The sequence below is a fragment of the Ovis aries genome, chromosome 22 (assembly GCF_016772045.2).
Source record: "Ovis aries strain OAR_USU_Benz2616 breed Rambouillet chromosome 22, ARS-UI_Ramb_v3.0, whole genome shotgun sequence".
Classification (NCBI taxonomy): Eukaryota; Metazoa; Chordata; class Mammalia; order Artiodactyla; family Bovidae; genus Ovis; species Ovis aries.
The window spans coordinates 16,660,673-16,685,577 of NC_056075.1; the positions used below are offsets into that span (position 1 = coordinate 16,660,673).

A 24,905-nucleotide genomic window follows, 5' to 3' on the forward strand; every position below is an offset into this window, starting at 1 on the left:
CTTTCTTCAACTTAAGCCTGAATTTTGCAATAAGAAGTTCATGGTCTGAGCTACAATCACCTCCCAGTCTTGTTTTTGCTGACTGTATAGAGCTTCTCTATCTTCAGCTGCAAAGAATATAATCAGTCTGATTTTGGTATTGACCCTCCGATGGTGTCCATGTATAGAACTGTCTCTTGTGTTGTTGGAAGAGCTTGTTTGCTATGACCAGTGTATTCACTTGGCAAAACTCTGTTAGCCTTTGCCCTGCTTCATTTTGTACTCCAAGGCCAAACTTGCCTGTTACTCCAGGTATCTCTTGACTTCCTACTTTTGCATTTCAATCCTCTGTGATGAAAAGGACATCTTTTTTGGTGTTAGTTCTAGAAGGTCTTATAGGTCTTCATAGAAGCTTTTGACTTCAGTTTCTTTGGCATTAGTGGTTGGGGCATAGACTTGGGTTACTGTAATGCCTGTAATGCAGGAGACCTGGGTTCAATCCCTGGGTTGGGAAGATCCCCTGGAGAAGGGAAAGGCTACCTACACCAGTATTCTGGCCTAGAGAATTCCATAGACTGTATAGTCCATGGGGTTGCAAAGAGTCCAGCACTACTGAGCAACTTTCACTTTTACTGTAATGTTGAATGATTTGCCGTGGAAGCAAATCGAGATTATTCTTTGTTTTTGTGGCTGTGCCCAAGTACTGCATTTGGGACTTTTTTGTTGACTATTAGGGCTACTCCATTTCTTCTAAGGGATTCTTGCCCACAGTAGTAGTATTGGTCATCTGAATTAAATTCACCTATTCCTGTCCATTTTAGTTCACTGATTCCTAAAATGTTGATGTTTACTCTTACCATCTCCTGCTTGATATTACACTGCCTGTTAAACAGGCCAAAAGGAACCCCTATTGGTCCCCAACACTAAAGGCTGAAAAGTTCACTCTGTTACTCAAGTTTAAATTATATATGGGGCTGGAAAATCACACTGAGATACTTGACCAACAGTTACTTGTTGAGGAACAGGCCAGTTAATCAAGATTGACGAAAGGGCATGAGTTCCATGGTTCAACTCCATTTTGGAGATCCCAGAGTCTTTTATATAAAAATAGATAAAATAGACTGGGAAACAAAGACTTTATGATTCCTCTTGTAAGATCAAAAACTTGATTGAGTCCTATCCTAGTGAGAACTGAAGTTAAGGATATAAATGTTGATAGGATTGAGATAAAGTTTATATCAATTTGTCCATGGGGTTTATATAAGATGATTACAACTCTTTTTAAAAACTTTTTATTTTTTATGCAAGTATAATTAAATTACAATGTTCTGTTAATTATTGTTGTACAGCAAAGTGACTCAGATATATGTGTATATATCTGGCATATTGAATGGAGTACTTTAACAGTATCATCTTTTAGACTTTTTAAATGATGGCTATTCTGACCAATTTGAGATGGTACCTCACTGTAGTTTTTGATTTGCATCTCTCTAATAATTAATGATACTGAGCATTTTTTTCATATGCCCATTGACCATCCATATACCTTTTGAGAAAGGTCTAATTAGGTCTTCTGCCCGTTTTTTGATAGAGTTGCTTTATTTTTCTTATTATTTTGCTATATGAGCTGTTTGTATATTTTGGAAATTAAGCCCTTGTCAGTTGCATCATTTGAAATATTTTCTCCAAGTCTGTAGCTTATCTTTTTGTTTATGGCTTCCTTTGCTATACAAAGGCTTATAAGTTTATGTCCCATTTGTTTATTTCGACTTTTATTTCTTTTGCCTTGCAAGACCCAAGAAAGTGCTGCTACGATTTATATCAGAGAACGTTTTGCCTATGTTCTCTTCTATGAGTTTTATGATGTCATGTCATGTTTAAGTGTGTTAGCCATTTTGAGTTTTTTTTGTGTGTGTATGGTGTGAGGGTATCTTCTAGCTTCATTGATTTACATGTGGCTGTCCAACTTTCCCAGCACCACTTATTGAAGAGACTGTCTTTTCTCCATTGTATGTTTTGCTTTCTTTGTTAAAGATTGACTGTGGGTGTGTGGGTTTATTTCTGGGCTCTCTATTCTGTTCCACTGAAACATATGTCTGTTTTTATGCCAATACCATACTGTTTTGATTACTGTAGCTTTGTGGTATTGTCTGAAGTCTGGGAGGGTGTGCCTCTTGCTTTGTTCTTTTTCCTCAGGATTGCTTTGGGAATTCTAGGTCCTTTATAAATTCCATATAAGTTTTAGCATTATTTGTTCCAGTTCTGTGAAAAATGTTCCAGCCTATTGTTCATTTTAATGCCTCCTTTTGGATGTATTAGCACATTTATCCAACACAACAACTAGGACTTTGTTCTAAAGTGTAGTCCAAATAAAAGACAAATGCCACAATGGCTTCTATGGCCTAGACTTGTTGTTGCCTTACCATCCCTTCTGCCATGTTCTAATGGCCACACAACCCATAGAATGCAGAAGGGGACCACAGAAGGGTGTGAAAACCCAGAGGTGCAGATCACTGAAGGCCTCCTCCAAAGCTGGCTACCACAAATTATGAAAATAGTTGTTACTCTATGAATCTCCTGAAAGGGAGTGGGGACTCCTAGAGGTCCACAGACCATACTGTGCAATCCTCTGACCTTGATAATATAAGCTCTCATCAGTCTACATGATTTATGCTGATTTGAAGATGATTCTCAAATCTATCTCTTTTGTAATTTCACTCGAGTTTGTCAGAAGTCACTTTAAAAAGGAGTAAGCCAGAAAGATCCAGAGACTCAGTCTACCCAGGATTTTACCTCTGATGATGTCAGAGTGAGGGGCCTGGAAGAGCAGAGAAGTTGTTCTTTAGGACAGACTTCATAAAGTATCACGTGGTCATTCATAGCCTCATATCACATAGCCTCACATCAGGCTTTTAATATCTATGGGTTCATCTTAAATTATTTATTTATTTATTTATTTATTGGTACACCATGGCATGTGGGAGTTTCCTGCTCAGGGATTGAACCCATGTCCCTGCAGTGGAAATGCTGTCTTAACCACTGGACCCCCAGGGAAGTCCCTACATTTTTAAATACTTTCTTTGTTCTAGATTTTTTTTTTCTTTTGATGTATACCATTTTTAGTCTTTATTGAATTTGGTACAATATTGCTTCTGTTTTATGTTTTGGGTTTTTGACCATGAGGCATGTGGGATCTTAGGTCCCCGATGAAGGATCAAACCCTCACCCCCTGCATTTGAAGGCAAAGTCATAACCACTGGACCACTTGAGAAGTCCCCTAATTTTCATTTTTTTAAAAATTGAAATATAGTTGATTTATAATGTTGTCCCAATGTCTGCTGTACAGCAGTGACTCAGGTACGTGCATATAGACTTTCTTTTTTAAAAATTCTTTTCCATTATGGTTTATCATATGATATTGAATATAGTTCCCTGTGTTATGCAGTAGGACCTTGTTGTTTATCCATCCTATATAAATATTTTCAAACTGAACCACCTTCTTGGCTAATGCATTCCACAGATTACCTGTTACCAAGTAGTAGCTTCTTCCGTTTGTCCAAATCAGTCTCAGCTAAGTATCCCTGAGATAGGTTTGATTCCCTCATGCTAAGACTTGTCCAATACACACTCACAACATGTCCAAAATACAGCAGTTGTATATACCACATGCAACTCACCCAAACTCTTCATGACTTTTGAGACACCCATCTTTGTTCTCTTTCAGAAGAACCAGTTTTTTAGTGTGTGATACAGTTGTGCCATGTCCCCTTGGTCACATCAGCCCTCTCCTCTGGATGGCTATACTCCTATGCTGTGTCCTTCTTAAGACCTTGGCTGGCAGAGCTTCAGCACAGAGAGCCAGCCTTCAGCTACACTGAATTTTGTCCTAGGACAGGAACACTGTATCTCATTTCCCAAAGTCTGTCACAACAATGCTTAAAGTCCACTTTGGGCCATTAAGTTATCTATCCACCTGGCTTCTTGTAGTAGGACACTCCCTCCCCTGGCCTTTATCTGTCCTCTATTCCATGACGTTCTGGTGGGCTTGCCAATCACACTGGCATCCCTTGAACCAAAGTGATGAATCCAGGAATGATAAACATCCAAGGCAGGCCCACCAGGGTCCAGAACCATTTTCAGGGAAGCCGCAGGAAGCCCCATTTGCCTGGTCTAGAGTCAGAGAACTGCAAGAATGAGGCTGGAACTGCCTGCAGCCACGGTTCCTGTTACCACATTCAGAAGGTGAAACTGTAGCCAAACGCCATCAAAAGAGCCAAGACGAAGACAAATACAGAGAGAGACTGAGCCTTTGGATTCACTCCTGCTGGAGGCTAGTTCCAGCTCCTTTCTTCCCAGTGCAGTGACTCAATACCAGCCAGTAGGTTAGTTTTCCACCGCTTATCAATGAAAGGAGCCATCAGACAACTGACTCTTTGAGCCAAATATTATTATAAGAAACTTGTTTCCTGAAGGAGCACATGTGGAGAGAAACTAACACATGTGGTGAAGGTCTAGAAAGAGGACTGAGAAGCTGCCAGCTGTAAAACGCAGGCAAGGAGCCGCCTTTCATGGAAGCAGACAGTTGAGTGGTGGGGAAGCACACTCCCAAATTTGGTGGGATGAAAATCTATGCAGTTTTTTGAGATGGAATATTTCTTTAACATTTGAAATGTTCCTGCTCTTTGAGCCAACAATTTGCAGTCAATGCTGCATTGTGTGTTGTGGTAAAGCTGGCAACAGCCTCAAACTCTTGCATCATTAATAGGGGACTGGTTAAGTAAATTATGGAAATGTGTTCAAGTTCCATTGTTAATAGGGAAAAGAGCATGTAAGACTGTGATAAACATTTGCTTAGAGATGTGTTTTGTATATGCATGTGCATACTAAGTCACTTCAGTCATGTCCAACTCTTTGTGATAACCATGGACTGTAGCCCACCAGGCTCCTCTGTCCATGGGATTCTCTAGGCAAGAATACTGCAGTTGCTTGCCATGCCCTCCTCCAGGGGATCATCCTGACCCAGGGATCAATATGCACAAAGCAAAAAGCTTGGAGGATCCTACATTGGATAATTAGGTGATCTGTGGGGAGGTGACTTTAATGACAGAGAGCTTTCACTTTTTATGTGTGCATGAGCCCAGAATATTGAAAAAGATTAATTTCTATTTTTGCTGCTGTTAGAAAGTGACATGATGATGGTCTCCTGCTTACACAATTAGTGTCAATATTCTGAGCTCTCTGGGCTAGACAGGTTCATTTATCAATTCATTTGTTCAAAGGATTGAGTGACTGAGTGCCAGCTAGTTAGACGCTCTTCTTGGTGCTGGGCATGTAATAGTGAAACAGAATCATCACCCTTGTGGACTTGTATACAATTGATTGTGAAAACAAAAAGCAAGTGGTGATCAATGTTTGGAGAAGCATAGAGGAAAACAATAGGGGAATAGAATGCTGGGGTGGAGACAGGAGGGTTCTGTTGTATATCAAGTGGCCAGAGAAAGCCTCCCTGAGAAGGCAACACACGGACCTAAAGGAATGAAGGAAGCCATGCAGCTCTTGGGGAAGGGTCTTTCAGGCCCAGGGGACAACATCTATAAGACAATAAAATTGAAGCATGCTTGATGAGATTGAAGCCAGAAGGACTTGTGTGGCTGGAAGGAACAATGAGAAAGTCAAAGGTAAGGAAGGGCAGGTCAGTGTCCACTGGACTCGAGGTCATTGTACCACTCTTGAGAGGAGCAGCCACCAGAGGGATCACACTGGTTGTTCTGTTCAGACTAAGAGGGGTCAGGGGTAGAAGCAGGGAGAGGACCAGCTGGAAAGTGATTGGATTGCAATGACCCAGGTGAGAAGATGGCTTGGACTATGGAGATAGAGCCAGACATCCTGGAATGTGAAGCCAAGAGGGCCTTAGGAAGCATCACTACGAACAAAGCTAGTGGAGGTGATGGAATTCCAGTTTGAGCTGTTTCAAATCCTGAAAGATGATGCTGTTAAAGTGCTGCACTCAATATGCCAGCAAGTTTGGAAAACTCAGCAATGGCCACAGGACTGGAAAAGGTCAGTTTTCACTCCAATTCCAAAGAAAGGCAATGCCAAAGAATGCTCAAACTACCGCACAATTGCACTCATCTCACATGCTAGTAAAGTCATGCTCAAAATTCTCCAAGCCAGGCTTCAGCAATACATGAACCGTGAACTTCCAGATGTTCAAGCTGGTTTTAGAAAAGGCAGAGGAACCAGACATCAAATTGCCAGCATTTGCTGGATCATGGAAAAAGCAAGAGAGTTCCAGAAAACATCTATTTCTGCTTTATTGACTATGCCACAGCCTTTGACTGTGTGGATCACAAGAAACTGTGGAAAATTCTTCAAGAGATGGGAATACCAGACCACGTGACCTGCCTCTTGAGAAAGCTGTATGCAAGCAACAGAAGTGGACATGGAACAACAGACTGGTTCCAAATAGGAAAGGGAGTATACATCAAGGCTGTATATTGTCACCCTGCTTATTTAACTTATATACAGGGTACATCATGAGAAACGCTGGGCTGGAGGAAGCACAGGCTGGAATCAAGATTGCCAGGAGAAATATCAATAACCTCAGATATGCAGATGACACCACCCTTATGACAGAAAGTGAGGAAGAACTAAAGAGCTTCTTGATGAAAGTGAAAGACGAGAGTGAAAAAGTTGGCTTAAAGCTCAACATTCAGAAAACTAAGATCATGGCATCCAATCCCATCACTTCATGGCACATAGATGGTGAAACAGTGGACACAGTGGCTGACTTTATTTTTCTGGGCTCCAAAATCACTGCAGATGGTGACTGCAGCCATGAAATTAAAAGACACTTGCTCCTTGGAAGGAAAGTTATGACCAACCTAGACAGCATATTAAAAAGCAGACATTACTTTACCAACAAAGGTCTAGTCAAGGCTATAGTTTTTCCAGCGGTCATGCATGGATGTGAGATTTGGACTATAAAGAAGGCTGAGCACCGAAGGATTGATGCTTTTGAACGGTGGTGTTGGAGAGGACTGTTGAGAGTCCCTTAGACTGCAAGGAGAGCCAACCAGTCCATTCTGAAGGAGATCAGTCCTGGATGTTCATTGGAGGGACTAATGTTGAAGCTGAAACTCCAATACTTTGACCACCTAATGAGAAGAGCTGACTCATTTGAAAAGACCCTGATGCTGGGAGGGATTGGGGGCAAGAAGAAGGGGACAACAGAGGATGAGATGGCTGGGTGGCATTACTGACTCAGTGGATGTGAGTCTGAGTGAACTCCGGGAGTTGGTGATGGACAGGGAGGCCTGGCGTGCTGCGGTTCATGGGGTCACAAAGAGTTGGACATGACTGAGCGACTGAACTGAAGTGTGCTTTTAAAGACATGTGCATTACTTTTATAATCAGAACAAAATTTTATAAAGAATGGCAAAATGGAGTTAGCCTCTTGAGAGTAGAATAAGTGGTGTCTTCAGAGGGAGAGTGAAAATGAAAGTTGCTCAGTTGTGTCTGACCCTTTGCGACCCCATGGACTATACAGTTCATGGAATTCTCCAGGCCAGAATACTGGAGTGGGTAGCCTTTCCCTTCTCCAGGGGATCTTCCCAACCCAGGGATCAAACCCAGGTCTCCTGCATTGCAGGCAGATTCTTTACTGCCTTCTCGGGGGAAGCCCGGTATGAGTGTGCACCTTTGAAGCAGTGAATATAAGCTTCATTTGAGAAACTTGAAAGGGAAGGGAAGAAACAATAAATGGTAAGAATATGCATATGCCACACAATTTTGAATGAAGTTTATTAAATATTATGTACAGCCAATGTAGTAATTCAACATCTATTTGTCAAATTGATCCACCGCATAAAGAAAAATAGATGAACAGAAAAATCTGTGTCTGCATGGTACATGCTCTTGGTGTGTAATTTAAATGGCAATACTTTAAATTAATTGGTTATATATAATGTCAGTTATTTTTCTTTCAGAATATAATCTTTTTTGTAGTAACCTAGCAATAGGACTTATTACTACTGCAGATAAATAGGACTGCTAAAAAAAAAATCAAATAAGAAAAAAATCACTATAACTGAGAAAACAGTTACTTTCTCTCCCAGAAAGAATGATTATTTAAAATTATAACACTTTATAATGGTATTTTTTTGCTAAAAACCTGCAGGTAAGTTTTTTGGAATTCCTTCATTTAAATATGCAAAAAACTTCATGACTTCCTTATTATACCCCCCTCCCCTTCAGTTCAGATTTTTAAAATTATTTTTCTATACAAAGTAGGTACATGGGCTATACAAAGTTAAATATACATATTTACAGTCCCACTTCTTAAGCATGTGTTTTTTTCTCTTACTGATCCCAGAGAGACTGCAAAAGGTAAGTAGTGTGGGGCTTGCTTTTACCCAGAAGCATGGCTAAGCTATTAAAATGTGTTGCAGGGCATGCCACCAGTTACTTACACTTGCGATTAATAAACCTGTATAAATATCTCAGCATAAAAATAGGTATTTTGTATTACTAAATGTGTGAAGACAAAGGAGCAGTTGGAACCCTTTGTTCCTTGTTTTGTCGTATGTAGGCAGCTGAAGTTTGATGCAGATTTTAACAGATGAGTTTATTAAAGATGGGCAAACTGGTGAGGCATACCTGGGATTCCAGAGATATACAAAGTTGGGAGGCTGGCATCATATGCAAATGTGGCTTTACAAATTGGTTTATTTTCTAGCTGTATTTAAAGAGGTGTTCAAAATTAATAAGCTACTTAGTATGCACCCCCTCAAAAAACAGATAAGGTTGTGTTATGGTTTGCATCTAAGAAAGACTAGGAAACACATTAGCCAATATAAGAATTACATTCCAAAACATGTGAAACGCTGCTGTGCAAAGTGTATGTGGATATGCACGGGGTCTATATTCGAAGGGGGAGGACAGAAACAGAGTGCCCTTGCATGGTGAGGTGGACCTTCCAAAGCAATGAGTCTTACTTAAGGAATAGCAAGAAGTCCCTTTCTACACAGGAAGCTCATCCACCCTTACCTGCACTCCCCAGCCCCACCCTCCACCATTGGTTCCACAGCCTTTCCCCTTGGAATTAAGGCTCTGTGATCTGTTCTAGTTAAAAACCAATGTTTCTGGGAAGAAGTAACACATTCTCATCTGTCATTTACACTTCAGTGTGAAGAAGTCAGTGGCAGTTGCTTTCCTGACAGCAGGATTTGAAGGAGAGGGAGTGAGGATACTGTGGCTGTCTGAAGGGTAGTCAGCTGATCAGAGGTTCTAAGATGAGTAGTGGAGACAGAAGCTGAGGCACTGAAGATGAACTTTGCCCACTTGGAAAGATTCCAGACTTTGGGACCTCAGGCCAATTCTGAGCTACCTGCGGAGAGCCAGGAGTCCTGTACGCAACCCTACCAACCTGGAACTGCTTCTCCTGTGGATTTGTGGGGAGGATCAGAGTTAAAAGACCCTGGCAGCAGGTCTAAATATTTCCAGCCACAAACTACCCTCTGACAAAGGTTCTTCCAGCATCCTAGTTGTTCAAAAGTGAGCTAATGGAGAGAGAAATATGACAATGCTTTCTAGGATCCCTACAGAGAAAATTCATCTCTTCCTCTCACACCCTTCTTAGCACATATCGCAGTCTCTCTTGATTCAGTATTTTTGTGTGTCTGTCTCTCCAATTACTTCTGAGTTCCCAGCAGGCAGGAAAATGGGTCATTTCTATCTTTATCTCTCCAAGGTGTCTAACAGAGGTCGATAAACATCCTTGAATTGGATAAAGTTGTGACTGTACACCCTGGGCATCACAGAGGCCTCCCTCCTTGGCTCTGGCCCCTCTACAAAAGACAGGCCTCCTGAAAGTAGCAGAATTACAGCCTCAAATGTAGGGCCACTGCAGCTGCACCTTCTAAAGAGAAGCCTCACAGGGTGTGTCAGGATTCAGAACCCTGGATTCCTACATTCTGTGTGGTCCTTGGGCTCCTCGGGGGAGACATGGTGAAAATGGAGACGTGGTGAACCCTTTCTAAGGCCTGGAGCACGCCTTGCTTGTTGGTGGCCCCAGGCATCCAGTATACATCAGTGTGTATTACACTGAGTCACTGAACACCATCCCTTGTTCTAAGAACAAGCCTATCAACCCCCAACTGTCCTAGCCTAAAACAATCCAGAAAAGCAAGGGTAGAAATGGCATTCTATAAGTGACACTATGCTGCCCTGAAAGTGACTGCTTATACAAGCCAGTGATATGGAAGGAGCCATATGGCAGGGGACCTCAAGAGCTACAGGCGTCTCGCCTTAATCACCTGGAAATACAAATGGAACTATCTGCCTGACCACCCTGCTCCGGGGGCAAGCCTTGTGTGCTTTTCTGTCTGAACATCAGGGGTGTCAACGGTAAAGCTGCATGCATGCTGAGTGCATGGGGCGCCTACTTTGACCTCTACTTCCCCACCTACCTCCAGTGGGGGACTTGGCCTTGGGTTTGGGGTCTCCACCACTGTTTAGGGATTGCCTCGGTGGCCCCAACTGATCTGTAGCAATGTTAGGGGACCAGGAGGCTCCAGGGCAACTGGGGGAGTCTGTGTGGAACCTTAGAGGATGGCTGGGATCTGCCTGGTGCTCCCAGAGCACCTGCAGGCTAAATGACCCTTCTGAGCCAAAGCTGGTCAAGCCTGAAGCAGCACGAGGCAGTTCCGGCTTAACTGCTCTCTGGGACCATGCTGCCAGTCAGGTTACCCAAGCTGGGAAGAGGAGGGCAGGGCTGGCATGGCTCCCAGAAACAGCTAAGTAAATACCGACTTGCTTCATTTCTTTTTTGCATGGTTCAGCCCTGTCCGATACACGCAGTAAGCTTCGACAGGCTCAGGTTTTAAATACAACACTTCTCTGTCCTCTTTTGCTTCTTACTTTATCCACTGCATTAGTTTTCCTACTGACTCAACATTTAAATAGAGACCAATTCATGAATTATGCTTCGTCCTCCAATAAAAATCATCTCTGTAGTTTTCAGTCTTCTTATAGATACAAAGGCTTTACATAGTTGCCTGGGAAAGTACCAAACTGCCTTGTCCTTCTTGAAGTACCTATTAAAAACAAAAAAACACAGACACAATGAGAAGGCTGACTCAGAACTGAGTTCAGAGAGAGAGTCCTTGATAACAATCCTAAAGCTTGTAGAAGGACACACAGTTTCCAAATCACTTTGCCCTATCTTATCTCGTTTAGGCTGCAGAATAGCTGGGTGATAAGCAAGACATTTATTTAACACTCCCATTTTTTTCAGATGAGGAAGCCCAAACTCTGAGAGGCAGACTTTAAACCCAGGGCTTCAGACTCCCGGCCCATGGCTCTTCCAGGACTTCTCTTTTCTGGAAGAATGAACACAGCTATCCAACTCACCAAGGTTAGGGGGACTTAGACTTAGAAACTGTGGCATTTCTGAAAGCCCTCTGGATATGACCACACAGTGAAAGGAAATGTCTCTCCTAAGCCCGTGCCTATGCCCCAAATTGACTCCATGTCTTTGCTACCAACCTCATCCAGGATTCCAGAACATTGAGCTACCACAAAGCCCTTCCTGGACTGTTTCACATCCAGGATTGCTGGGTCCCTAATCGAGCTCCTTCCCTTGGAATTTTTTTTCAAGTAATCAACTTTTAAAAATTAATTTATTTGACTGCTCCAGGTCTTAGCTGCAGCATGCAGGATCTAGTTCCCTAATCAGGGATCAAACCTGGGCCCTCTACATTGGGAGCGCAGAGTCTTAGAAACTGGACTTTCCCTAAAGCTGGAGGGTGGGGCGGCAGACAGATGTTGCATCATCATTACTCTTATCAGCAGACAGCATAATTTGATCATTGCATCCTTTCCCCGGTTGGCTTGGATAGGGCTTCAGAATCCTTTGAACACATTTCAAGCAGCCACTATCACTGGGTTGGAGTTGTTGTACAAACTAAAATACCTAGAAGAATGTGTCAAAGCTGCTGCTGCTGCTGCTAAGTCACTTCAGTCGTGTCTGACTCTGTGCAACCCCATAGATGGCAGCCCACCAGGCTCTGCCGTCCCTGGGATTCTAAGGCCATTTAGAACAGCTGAAGTCCCAAGGCAGTGGTCAGGGAGGCTGCAGGGAACTGAGATGGTAAAGATTTTGAATCTGTGAAAAGAGGACTATTTTTGTCTTACAGGCTATTTGTTGAAAGAACTTCAGTAAGAAAGTATTATTAAGCATCTATTTTGTTACAGAATTTCAAATTCTGATCTTTCTCTGCTCTATCCTATAAAGGTGACTCCTTTAATTCATCAGGTATTGCTTTGGTTAAAATTATTAGAAGCCTGGAGTAAATGAGGTCTTCAGACTCTCTACATACATGCTTGTACTTCATGGCAGAAACCTACATGCACATGTTCTTGTGTTGTTCCACAGGAGTTTTAAAAATTAAAATTTCCAAATGTAGGACAGACAGATGCACAATAGAAACAGAAACAGTGAATCCCCTGGCAGTCCAGTGGTTAGTATTTGGCTCTTTCATTGCTGGGGTCCAGGTTCAAGCCCTGGTCTGGGAACTAAGATCCCACAAGCCAGGCAGTGCCCCCCACCACCACCCCAAAAAATACAAATAGAACTCAATAAATGCAACTGGCAACTGCCCTTCTGTGCAGTCGATGTTGGCATATTTGGTCTTCAGGTTCATAGTTACTATCATCCACACTGATTTGAGAACAAACCTATACTGGGTGGCCCAGCATTTCTGACAGTGGTATAGGAACTGAGACAGCTCTCCTTCTGTGCAGAGAACAGTCTTTTTGTGACTCATCACTCCAGGTTTTTCCTTCAGTACACAACAGATAAGAAAAGCACGATATCACTTACCAACAAACCACCCATCATCACATTTTTCCATGACATCAACAATATCTCCATCTCGGAGTTCCAATTCATCATCATTCTGTGGTATATAGCTATACAATGCTTGGTAGCTAAATCTGTAAATTCAAAAAAATGATTAGTAGGTGACTCAAATGCTGATGGCATTAAATGAGTTTTAAAAACCTGTTTCACTTAAATCAACATTTGGGTAGTGTTTCCTACTCATCAGTGGGGAAAAAAGTATTTTATTGGCTCTTTCTCTAATAACTTAGCATTAGGGGAGATCCATTCAACATGTGATAAGTAAATTAAGATTCAGAGGGATGGAGAATCTGAGAAGCGAGTCACGATTGGTGCTTTCATTTAGTTTCATCTGGTTGCTTTAGCCCAGCTTTTTTTTATCTAGATGCTCCCCCTTGAAAGTTAATCAAGTTCTTAACACAAGATAACATGTGTAGATTGTCAAGGATAATCAGAAGTTACTTAGGTCCAGAGACAGAGATTATATCCTAGTCACATACATTGGAGAGCATGAAGCAATTGTCATGTGTATATATATATAATTTTTTTTAAGTATATCCCAGTTACCATACTGTTTAGCAATACTACCTTGAGTTTCTTTACATGCCAACACATATTTTATTAGTTGCTTTGAAATGTGGATGCCATTTTTCTAAAACTCCTCAAGGCATATCTATCCCAGTAATGTTTGGGGTTAAAATTTTTATTTACTTGCTAGTTGGCCTAAGGCAATGTAGTCTGTGCTGTTCTGACAGGCTCTAGACAAAGCTGGCAGAGAAGACAATGGCACCCCACTCCAGTACTCTTGCCTGGAAAATCCCATGGACACAGGAGCCTGGTAGGCTGCAGTCCATGGGGTCGCTAAGGGATATAACTGAGCCACTTCACTCTCACTTTTCACTTTCATGCATTGGAGAAGGAAATGGCAACCCACTCCAGTGTTCTTGGCTGGAGAATCCCAGGGACGGGGGAGCCTGGCAGAGAGTCAGACACAACTGAAGTGACTTAGCAGCAGCAGACAAAGCTGGACTACTTGTGAAATCGATACCTGCTTTGGCAACAAATAAAGCCTTGTTTTCATTTATTCTTTTGACAAATGCTTAAGAAGCACCTACTGGGACTTCCCTGGTGGCTCAGATGGTAAAGAATCCTCCTGCAATGCAGGAGGTGCAAGAGATGTGGGTTCGATCCCCTGTAGGTCAGGAAGATCCCCTGTAGAAGGGAATGGCAACCGACTCCAGTATTCTTGCCTGGAGAATTCCATGGACAGAGGAGCCTGGCGGGTTATAATCCATGGGGTTGCAAAGAGTCGTACACAACTGAGCGACTATCACACTTTCACTAAGAAACACCTAGCAGTTCACAATTCTATGTACTTGATACTTTGAAACATAACAGTAGCAGGCAAAACTTCCAAATGAGCCAATCCTCTACCACTTTCAGTGGATATCAGTGAATTCCAGGGTGTGGGTGAGAGGGATTAGAAATAAGCGGAATCAGTTTCCAGAAACAAGAGGTTCGTTGTCCTCTGCTAGCAAGCCAAAGGGGCAATTTAATTTTCCATATTTATCCAGATATCGTGAGACTTTGGTAGATGCATCTGTCTGCCAGAAGTTAGGTCTCTAATGCGGAAGAAGTGGCACTGATGAACTTCCATTTGGTAACTGAATACACTTCGGTGTTTCTGTATTTGCCTGCTGTCTCTTGCCCAAACTGGACTCCTGACGGTGCCTCAGCCCCTTCACTGTTGTGACTTCCTTGCCTGCCTCATTTCCGCGAGGTTAGTCCTGTTACCTGCCTCTCTGCTCTCACCCCAGATAGCAGGAGACTGGCTGCACAGAGTCCTGTGACCTTGCGGCTTGGGTCCCTAGTGGGCTCTGATTTTGGACAGGCCTCATGCTAACAGGGACACAGTTCTATAGAGTCCTTCCCTCACTTCCTCTGCCAATTCTGGTGCCCGACTCTGAGCAGAACTTTAACTTTCCTCCCCTCCTGCCCCTGTTTCCATGTGTAAGGAAGGGTCCCTGCTCCTGGCCAGGCTAAGCTCCCTCCCCTGGGCTATCTCCTTGACTTACATCTTCTCTCTTATATCTTTGATTCTGTCAACTCCTCCTTAAGTGCTTGAGCCTCTGCATCCTGTAAACACCTCCCCTGCCCTGTGCTACTCCCTGACTCTCTAGCCCCCCATCCCCTAGCTCTTTCCACTCAGCATCACACTGACTCGTCAGCCCTTTTCTAACAGAACATCTTCCTACACCCAACACTGTCACTGCAAAGATCACCAACGACTCTTCCAACTTGCCACCTAGAGGACGTTTCTCATTTCTTACCCTCCTCGGCCTCTCTGAGGCAGGAGCACCCCTGACCACACCCTTCTTGCTCTGTTCAGTACCAGTGAACACTCCTAAACCCTCACCTGTGTCTCTTGCTGCTCCGCCTCAGTGTCCCTTGCCGGCTGCTACTCTGTGGCCTTAAAGGCTGGTTCCCCAAGTATCCATCCTCATTCTCTTCTCGCTTTACCCCTGTCTCCTTGGGGAATCTTGTATACTTCCAAGCACAAGGTGCCCACTCTGTCCAAGCTCAGCCCCGCACCACTTTTTGCTGTACTCATATCTCCAAACTACTATCTTTGTCCTTTGTCTCTGAAATCCACCCTCCATTCTATTGTCCAAGTTATCTCCCCAAAACAAAATCCAATCAGATACGTGTTCCACACATATTTTTGGGCCATGCTGTGCAGCCTGTGAGATCTTAGTTCCCTGACCAGGGATTGAACCCAGTGACCTGGCAGGGAAGGACCAAGTCCTAACCACTGGATAGCCAGGGAACTCCAAGTATGTTCCTTATTTTAAAATCCTTCATTGGCTCCTGAGTGGATACAGACTAACATCCAAATGTATTTCTATTGCATTCTGGCTTCTACAGTCTGGTCCTAACCTGCCCCTTGAACTTCATCTCCATTTCCTCCCTGAACTTCATCCTGTGGCTACAGGGGTCTCTTGGTGTTCTCCAAACACAACACCTATCCTGGGTCTTTGTACATTTGGATTCCTCGGCTAGGAAGACTTTTACCTATTTGCTCTAACTCTCAAATCCAACTTGTCTTTCAATGCTTATTCCCAAACCCTCTTCCCCTGTGGATGGAGCTTACTCCATTGTGCATGGAATATAGGAGATATCCAATATTCTCCTTTTTTAAGGAATGGATCAACCCTATTCATTTATCTCCAGTCAAGATTAACACTGCTTCCTCTGTATTCTCACGACACTAGGAATGAAACCAGTTAGCCCAGCTCCCCTTTGCCCTGTATGGCAGTCACACCTCCTTACTGCCTCTCCCCTCCCTGTAGAGGCCCTGACTGCCTTGATTCACCCCCAACCTGTTTTCACACTGGCTGTTTGGAAACAGCGGTACCTAGAAGCCCTCAGAGAAGCTGGGAGTGATGGGTTCACTTTCCCTAAATGGCTGCTCCCACAGCCAGTCAATGACCCACTTCCTAAGGCCAACAGACTACGGACAATGCAAGAACCGAGGCTCGCCACGTGTACTTACAAATCCTGGGAGGTTTGACTCCTGTCTGGGGCGACTCTTCGCTGCTGGGCTTGAGGTTGCTGAGAAATGATTAAAGATGATTTATTGTCAGAAGGGGATACCTTGTGATGAAAGTCAAGGGGATGAGAAACAGTGCTGCAGTAATGAACAGATTTTTCGGCAATGTTTATGATCTCATTGCAAACTGCTTCCTGTGAGGTGGCCCCGAGATATCCAGAAACCCCCATAAAACAGTCAACATGGGGACAAAAAAGAAAAAAGAAAGAGAGGAAGAGATGTAACATTCCAGACGAAGCACATAAGTCCAAGGAAACAACAGAGTTGAAGATCCAGTTTAAAAAAAATAGATATTCCAGTAGTGGAGTGCAGGAGGGATCCAGGCGAAAGCATGGAAAAAACAGGTAAGATACAGAAGAATTTGGGATTTAGTATGAATATTAAATTAAAAAGGCAGCAGCATAAAGGCCTGTAATTAGTGAGTAACCGTTACAAATGGAGTAATTTCAAGATAGAGATGCAAGTATGTATCCCCAATCATGCACTAAAATATTAATCCCACATGTAGGCAGAGTAGAAATAGTCTCTAAATTCCTCTGCCTTTTTTTGAGAGGGGAGAGGGTAGCCTAGCATCGCTCTCTCTACTACAATAGCCATAAAATTCTTAAAAATAATGGCTCTGTGAGTCAACCAGTCTACTCCAGTCTAGACTCTAGAAATCAGTCAGAATTCTCTTTAGAAAAGCTACAGTCATATTCAATAGGCATCTTACCACATAGCTCTTTTCAGATTCTGTGAGATCAGGTCCTGCTCTCAATGAATGATGAGAAGGCTGTGATCACCAAGCAAATTATAAGGGAGACATTTTAGCAGATGTCACATTGAAAAGGATTAAAAATAAAAGTGTGAGCAAATACACATACCACACCATCACACTCGATGACACTGGATACTCGTGGCCTATGGCCACCGAGTTTCCAAGACAACACGGTGGGTGCAGAGGAGAAAATGCAATGTACAGAGTTAGAAGCAAGCATCCGGGCAATGAGATGGGCAGTTGGGAGCATGGCTGCAGTGAGGTGAGAATGAACAACACAGGGACTCCAGACTGGCAGGGAAGAGACACAGAAGGGCTGCCTTAAGGACAGTCGTGTCCCTCTGTGAGCACGCACTCCGGTCCCCTCACTCTTAGCGGTAAGCATCTATGAAAGGACTGATGTACTGAAAGCCCGTTCCAGTTATTTTGTTGACAGGGAGCCTCCTCTGGCAAAGCAGGCTCATAAAACTATCAGGTATGCCATTTTCTTGTACTTGTAAAAACCAAACAAGAGAGTAACATTTTGAAAAACTCCCTGGTAGTATGTGGTATACCAAACAAGGCTGTTCTCCCAGGAAAAACTTGTAAATGATACATTCCAGCTAAGTATGAGATAGATGAGTTCTGATCTCTCATAGAGTAGGGCTTGCTTACAGAAACAGGACCGTGTGTCCTGACACAGCAGTAGAAACCATCACTCTTCACTCACCAGCTCAGGTACTACATGATGACATGAAAATGAGGTGCAATCAGGCCAAGCAGACCTGTCTTTTAAGTAACAATCCTATAGTAGAGCTGGCCAGCCCTTCACTGGAAGAGTGTTGGGAATTATTTACCCCAGAGAAGATTCAATTCCAACTCTTAAGAAGTCTCCCTAATTGAACATTTGAAGAGCCATCTTTGGAGAAACCCTCCAGGCTACGTGCAATAATACTGATGGGCCACAGCAACTCCAGGGCCTTCTAGAAGAGCATTCAGATCTTTAGTGTGTGACCATTTGTTTCCCTGGAAGGCCCAGAGACACTGAGCACTTTCGCTGAGCTCATCCAACAAGTTAGCAGAAGCCCTGTCTCCTGGATTCATTTACTATCTCATTGGACTTTCTTTTTCATCCTTGAACCATTTTCCACATTATTAATTGCCTCCATTGACATTATATTCAGTGAGTCCCACAGAAACCCTGGAGACTGGCAAGACAGGGTTACCATCCCATATTCTTTTAAATCCTAAGAAGCTGATGCTCAGAGGGGTTTAGCGCATTCCTCAATGTCACACAGCCTGCAAGAGCGAACACTGCTCCACCACACCATCCCTTCCCATTCCCCTCTGCTGTAAATGTCCCATCCACTTGCATGCCCTGTGGGGCCAACTTCCATTCCAGACATCGCCTCCATACTCTTATTTTTTGAAAAACTGCTTCAAGTTCTCCAAACCCCTCCAAACCTCAGTCCCTTAAACCAGCCTCCCTGGTCTCTGGCAGGATTAAGAGAAGAGATAGAACTCAGTTAAAAAGAGAACTGCAAGGGGTTTGCTCCTTAGATGTCTCAGAATCTGCAGGCCTTTGCCAGATGACTGGGAGCTGACCTCACTGCCCATCCAGCCTCTGGATCAAGGCTTCTGTGTAACACAATGACACTCCCAAGCATCTACGATGTGAGCTTCTATGTGGCATCCCTGAGTGGGTGATCTCTACAGGCAGATTTTGACTTGACAGAAGGGAAAACTTTCTAAAAGTGAGAGCTGTCCAATAGAAAGGGCTGCCTCGAGAGGAAGCGGTTGTCGGTCCCAGCAGCTGTTCAAGCTGAGGTTACATTGATAACTGCCACAGGGGAAGCTGTAGAGCACTGTCAGAGTGCCCTGGGATCCTGTTAAAATGCAGATTCTGGTCTGACATGTCTGGGGTGTTCATTTCTACGTGGGGATGCCCATACTGCTGTTCCACAGACAACTTTGGGAAGCAAGGCTCTGGAGCATTTCATGTGTCTAACACTGAGGTTCCTTAGCTACAATGAGCTAAGACTGGTTGGTCTGGATCACACCTCATGAAAATAAAAGTTCTCATAAAAAAAAATTTCCAAACTCCAGCTGATGGCCTACCCACCTCCAGCTGGTGGCCTACAAACCTCAGGTCAAGTGTAGTACAGTCTATTGACATGACCTCCAGTTTACCGAAGCACTGTAGCATCAGTTTTAATCCCAAAGGAATGACTGGGATCAACCACACAGCAAGTATTTCACACTTTAAAAGAGGTTTGGTGAATCAGATATATTATGAAGAACCTGATAGCTTACTATCCCTTTCTTTTGTAAAGCATCTTTTAAATTTTTTTAAAGTTGCTTTCAAAGCACATAGAGGTCCATTACCTAACCTGACTTTCATACTCACCCTTGGACTTGGGGGGGGGGGGGTGGGGCACGGGGGGCGGGCAGAAGAAGAAAGTTTAAGGTTCAGGGAAGTCTGAAGATTTTCACAAGGTGCCAGAGCTATGGGGTACTGAAACTCTAGGGTCTAATCGCCATACACCACCTCCCTCTTAGCTGGTAATGGGAGGGCTGGGGTAAGAATGATAGCAACACCCAGCTTCTCCCACTTCTGTAACTTTTCTTGAATACTTTGTGTAAAAGGTGCAGTGTGCGGTAATGACATCATCCAGTCACTAACTCAAGGATCCAATAGTACTGAAAAGGGATCCTGACCCAGCTAGTACGTTCCTTGGACTCAGGTCACAGCCAAACCAGAGGATAATCATCACTGCAGCCTTCACATCTGGACACACTTAACATCTAGTACAAACTTAACTCCTCCCTTAGAGGTGACTGGTTCCCTACTTAATGTCTGTGGAATAAATGAAGGAAGAAGGTGAGGTAAATATTTATCCTGTTAGCTAAGATTCAGTTTCTCCCTATTTTAAATGCATTCCTTAGATTTAAACTAAACATCTCACAGAGCTGAAATGTAAACCAGTTTTTTGAGGGGGTGAGTGGGTATGGCATGTGGATCCTTGTTGGAGATAGAAACCACTGATATCCACCATAGGGACTTCCCCTTTATTTTCAAGGCTGTTGACTTTCAGACTTTTTTTTTACAAAGTTATTTCAAAACTTAGTATAATTTAAAATATCTCAACAATTATCCTGATTATATATTAAAATGATACTATTTTAGATACGTTGGGTCAATAAGTCAAATATACTACTTAAATTAATTTCACTCACTCCATTTTACTACCAGAAAATTTAAAATTACATACATGATGTTATATTCCTGCTGGCCAGTGCTGCTCTAAACCCTCCCTGGGTCTCAGTGTACACCCTTCTTTAAGCCCCAAAGCAGACAAAGTTCTAATCACAATCTCAGCCAGGGGTCGGGATAAAAGGACTATTATCTCATGCTAAGGATATTTCAGACTCTTGGAAATACATCCCAGTTTTTCACATGTTTAGAAAAAGAACCACCACCCCCTCCACCCCAGCGCACCCTGCATAGCCCCATCAACAGTAAGCAGGTGATAGCTACTGACTGAGAAACTGCTTTGCTTCCATATTTGCGCAGACACACACAAGTTGGCCCTCTTGGCCTGGAGCTTGTGTCTCATTTGTCCAAGAGAGCAACCTTGTGTGTGTCCCTGCTGCCCTTCCACCTCCAGTTCACAGCGAGCAGTCCCTCAGAAACCCGACACTGGTCTCTGGGGGCTGTTAATCCCTCTGGATCCACAAAAAAACACCTGGTGCTCCTGTGAGTTACTAAGCGTTCTCTTCCAGCTCTGGGTATTTGCCAAAGCCTTGAAGCCCAAAATAAAATGTCCACAGGCTGGAGGCCAGCAGGAAGTCCTGGAGCTGTGGGCAGGACAGAGAAGCCCCACCTCCACATGGCCTAGAGCCCTTCTAGGAGTGTCATGAGTCTCAGAGGTGGTGAGCCGCTCCAAACGGTCTCCTTTCCTCAGACCCTAACTCTCTGGTGACTAACGCTGGCCTCCCAGGGGACACCGGACTGGAAGGGAGGGTTCCAGGACAGACATCACACTAATTCATTGTCACTTGAGCAAAATACTTCACTTCTTTAGATTTCACGTTCTCAGTAATATAAGAGGCTTGGGCATGATTTACATAAATATCCTCTTTGGCTCTGAAGTTCTCATGTGGTCATTAGTGTGCATGCATCCCATGAACTGAGAACAAAGACTGGGCCGGGCTGACCTGGTTTAGAAGCAGCAGCACTTCCTCACTGCTCACTGGAGACGGGGTGGAGGGCAGCTCTGACTGCAGCCTCCAGGGTGTCTGGAGGGCTCCCTTCTGGCTTTGTGGGAGGTAAGGGGCTGCCCTGATGGCAGAGAAAGAGCCACAGCTCCTGGAGGACCACAGGCAGACTCTGCCAGAGGAGGCAGGAGACATGAGTGATTCGGGCTCCTGGCTCTAGGAAACCTCGGCAGATCCGCAGAATAGTCTGCCTCCCCCGAGCCCTTCTCTTGGGTGTACTAAGAAAAAGAACCCAGCTTACAAACAAAACAAACGATAACCAATCGGTTCAACTGCTCACCACCTAGACTCAGTCTCGTTGCTGATCAGTCCACAGACAAGCTCTGATGTAATTTGAACCCGATGCCAGCACTACACTTCCATGCTTAACCTTCTCATACAGTCTGTGGCGGGGTCTGTTTCTTTCCTAAAACAATGAGACAACTGATGCCAAATGTGTATCCAAGTACGGAGACACCAAAACTTTGCAAGAGGATGCCCTTGTACTCGAGGTGAGAGAATAAGAAGCAGCACTAATGTACAGGGTGCAAATTCTAAGTCTGCTAAACTCTGGATTTGTGTGAGTAATCCAGCACATCCTTAAGGAAATCAACCCTGAATATTCATTGGAAGGACTGATGCTGAAGCTGAAGCTCCAATACTTTGGTCACCTGATGTGAAGACCCGACTCATTGCAAAAGACCCTGATGCTGGAAAAGACTGAAGGCAAGAGGAGAAGGGAGCAACAGAGGATGAGATGGTTGGATGGCATCACTGACTCAATGGATATAAGTTAGAGCAAACTCCAGGAGACAGTAAAGGACAGGGAAGCCTGGCATGCTGCAGTCCACGGGGTCTCAGAGCCAGACACAACTGAGCAACCAAACAACGACAACAATCCAGTAAAAGGATTCTTCCATCTTCTACTTTCTTCTCTCCTCCAACCCCATCTTCCTCTCTTAGGTGAAATGGAGTAAGGAGGATAAACTACTTTTCCTTTCCCTGTTACCTCGATATCACACAATATGTAATGAGTCCCAATTACATGCTCATCTCCGGAAAACCTCATTTAACTCAATAAACGAACTCCTCATAATAACTCAATAAAGTGGTCAATATTTACCTCATCTTATACAACTAAGACCCAGTGTGTCTGAACTGGGAAGTGAAGAGCCAGAATTTGGACCCTGGTCTCTCTGACTCCAGGTCCCACGCCTCCCATCATGCTTGATCTGCCGGGCTATGCTTTGCTGGAGGGAGATATCCGAATAGCTGGATGGATGTGCTGATCAAGAGGCCACCATAGCTCACCCCGTGCTCTGCAGCTGGCATGAGCTGGGTTTCTACTGAAATCCTCCACTTCTCTCCTAACACCTCTTTTAGGGGTGGATATTGAAACTTCAGGTCTTAGCTCCCTGGGCCTTGACTATTGAATGTATACATACCTGCTGGTGATTTTTCTAAGAACTGCAACCAGCGTCTCTCCCCACCCTGTACATTGTTGAACACTCTGTGTATATTTAGAGATTTCCCTTCTCAGTGAGTCAAAGGAAAATGTTTCCCCTTATTAGGTAGGTGTTTTAACATTTAAATTTCCTTTTCATTCTTGTAAGTTGTATCACGTGCTTTCCCTTTTATTTCTGGTTTCTATGCTCAAGGCAGGCCTACACCTTTTTTCTTATCTTAGTTCAGGGAACTCACCTAGTTTCCATGTAAATTTTCTGTCCTGTTTCCCTTCCCGCTCTCCTTTCTCTAAGGCTGTAGTATTGTTCTTGTGCTTCTCAGAAGCTTTGAGGACACAGAGCTTTCCTGAATACTTTTATTTAAAAATTATTCCCCCAGATTATACTGTTATAATTAGGCAAAATTGTGTGTGTGCCACCCTCTTTCCCAAACCCCTGGCCTAGACTCAGCTAACCTCAGATTCTCAAAAGTTCTGTGATCCAGAAAATGTTACAAGTCACTAGAGTGACTTTAAAGATTTTCTTTTAAAGTCAAAAATTCTATGAAGATCTCTTACACCAGTTATAGAAGCTCCTAACAACCAAGTCTGGAGGCTAGTCAGAGAACAGTGCTTCTCTCTTGGGGAAGGCTCAGAAAATATTGATGAATGCTGGAGAATCCCAAGACCATCTTCCCCTTCACTTTCTTGACCAACTGTCCTAAATCTTCCTAGCCAAAATTATGCTCAACAAAACCCAAGAACTTGGTTGATAATTCCAAACTCTTGGGCATTTTGTATATTTTTGTCCAATTAGTTGTCCCTCAAAAAACAAAGGAAAACACTTATTTTTCCACTATGAAGGTGCACAGGTCTATTATAAACCCCCTTCCTTAAAATTTTGTATTTTTTCTTCTCTTTCCTTGTAACTGAAATTCACACAGGATTTTTAGTTAATCAGAGATTATCAAAACTAACAAGAAGTCAGCTTTGTCTGGATCTTTTGTCTATGGATGGTGAAGCCAGAGAAGGGAAGTGACTCACCCAGAGACACATAGCAGGCTCATGGCAAGGCAGGAGATAGAGCCCAGGAACCCTAACTTTGAATGCAGCACTCTTCCCACCAATCCTGGCTTCCCCTAAATGCCCCTTGCCCCTCATTCACTCCCTTTTGCTGTTCAGAGAATTCCTAGTTAAAAACATGTGCAACCGACCCAATGTCACATCAGGCTGGGAGTCTACAAAGGAGTAAAAAGTCAAACCCTTTCACAAGGAAGTGCTCACACGGCTGCAGAGTTGGGGGTCGTGGGATGGGCTGGACAGGTGACTCAGGAGAAAGAAAGCAGCAGAACAGGGACTAGCACCGAGTAGGGAATGCGGATGACCAGTTAGCAAGGGTCACAGGACCTGTGGAGGATGGCCAGACACTGTGAGGAGGTGCTGACCAGTATCCATGTGCACTGACCAGCCCTCCAAGCTTTGCTCACAGCCCCTTCTACCCACCTGTGGACCCAGAAGCCCCACCCAAACCAGAACTCACCTGTCCTTTCACATTCCCACCCCTGGGGCTTAGCTAGGCTATTTGCTTGCTTCGAATGCTACCCTCCTGCTGTTCACCTATCATAAACTCCCAGTTCCTTAAGCTCCAAATCAAAAGTCACTTTTCTCTTGAAATCTGTCCACCCCACACCACACTCGCCGCCCCCCACCCCCCTGCTTATTCTCATCTTGAACTCCCCGAGGAAACTGTCTGTGACCCTCCTTCCTGGTCTACCTTATACTTGTTTTTGTGAACATGTCTTATCCCCCAGGAGAGACCTACGCTCCATTACTTGGGGTCACTCATATTGTATCTCTGCTTTCACTCAACAAATACTTGTTGAGCACCTCCCTCCTATCAGATGTCCTGGTCCCTTGCGCTCTGACGGTGACAGACAAAGGGACAAATACAATAGAGGTGATAAGTGCCCCTTAGATCAGG

The 24,905-nt window shown here is 43.8% G+C and overlaps 1 protein-coding gene across 50 annotated transcripts in view; it reads right to left on the bottom strand.

Moving 5' to 3' along the window:
* Nucleotides 1-7,758: 7,758 nt before the first annotated feature.
* Nucleotides 7,759-24,905, bottom strand: part of SORBS1 (sorbin and SH3 domain containing 1) — a 233,556-nt gene continuing 216,409 nt past the window's right edge. For 31 of the 50 annotated variants that reach the window (XM_060405041.1, XM_042238982.2, XM_042238980.2 and 28 more), the window contains 4 exons: nt 17,203-17,262; nt 16,434-16,624; nt 12,863-12,975; nt 7,759-11,075 (listed from right to left, as the gene is read on the bottom strand). In XM_060405041.1, coding sequence (XP_060261024.1) covers nt 11,008-11,075; nt 12,863-12,975; nt 16,434-16,624; nt 17,203-17,262 — 432 coding nt within the window. In that variant the 3' untranslated portion in view covers nt 7,759-11,007. The remainder of the gene's footprint in view (nt 11,076-12,862; nt 12,976-16,433; nt 16,625-17,202; nt 17,263-24,905) is intronic. The other 19 variants (XM_060405059.1, XM_060405068.1, XM_060405063.1 and 16 more) reach the window with 2 other exon arrangements.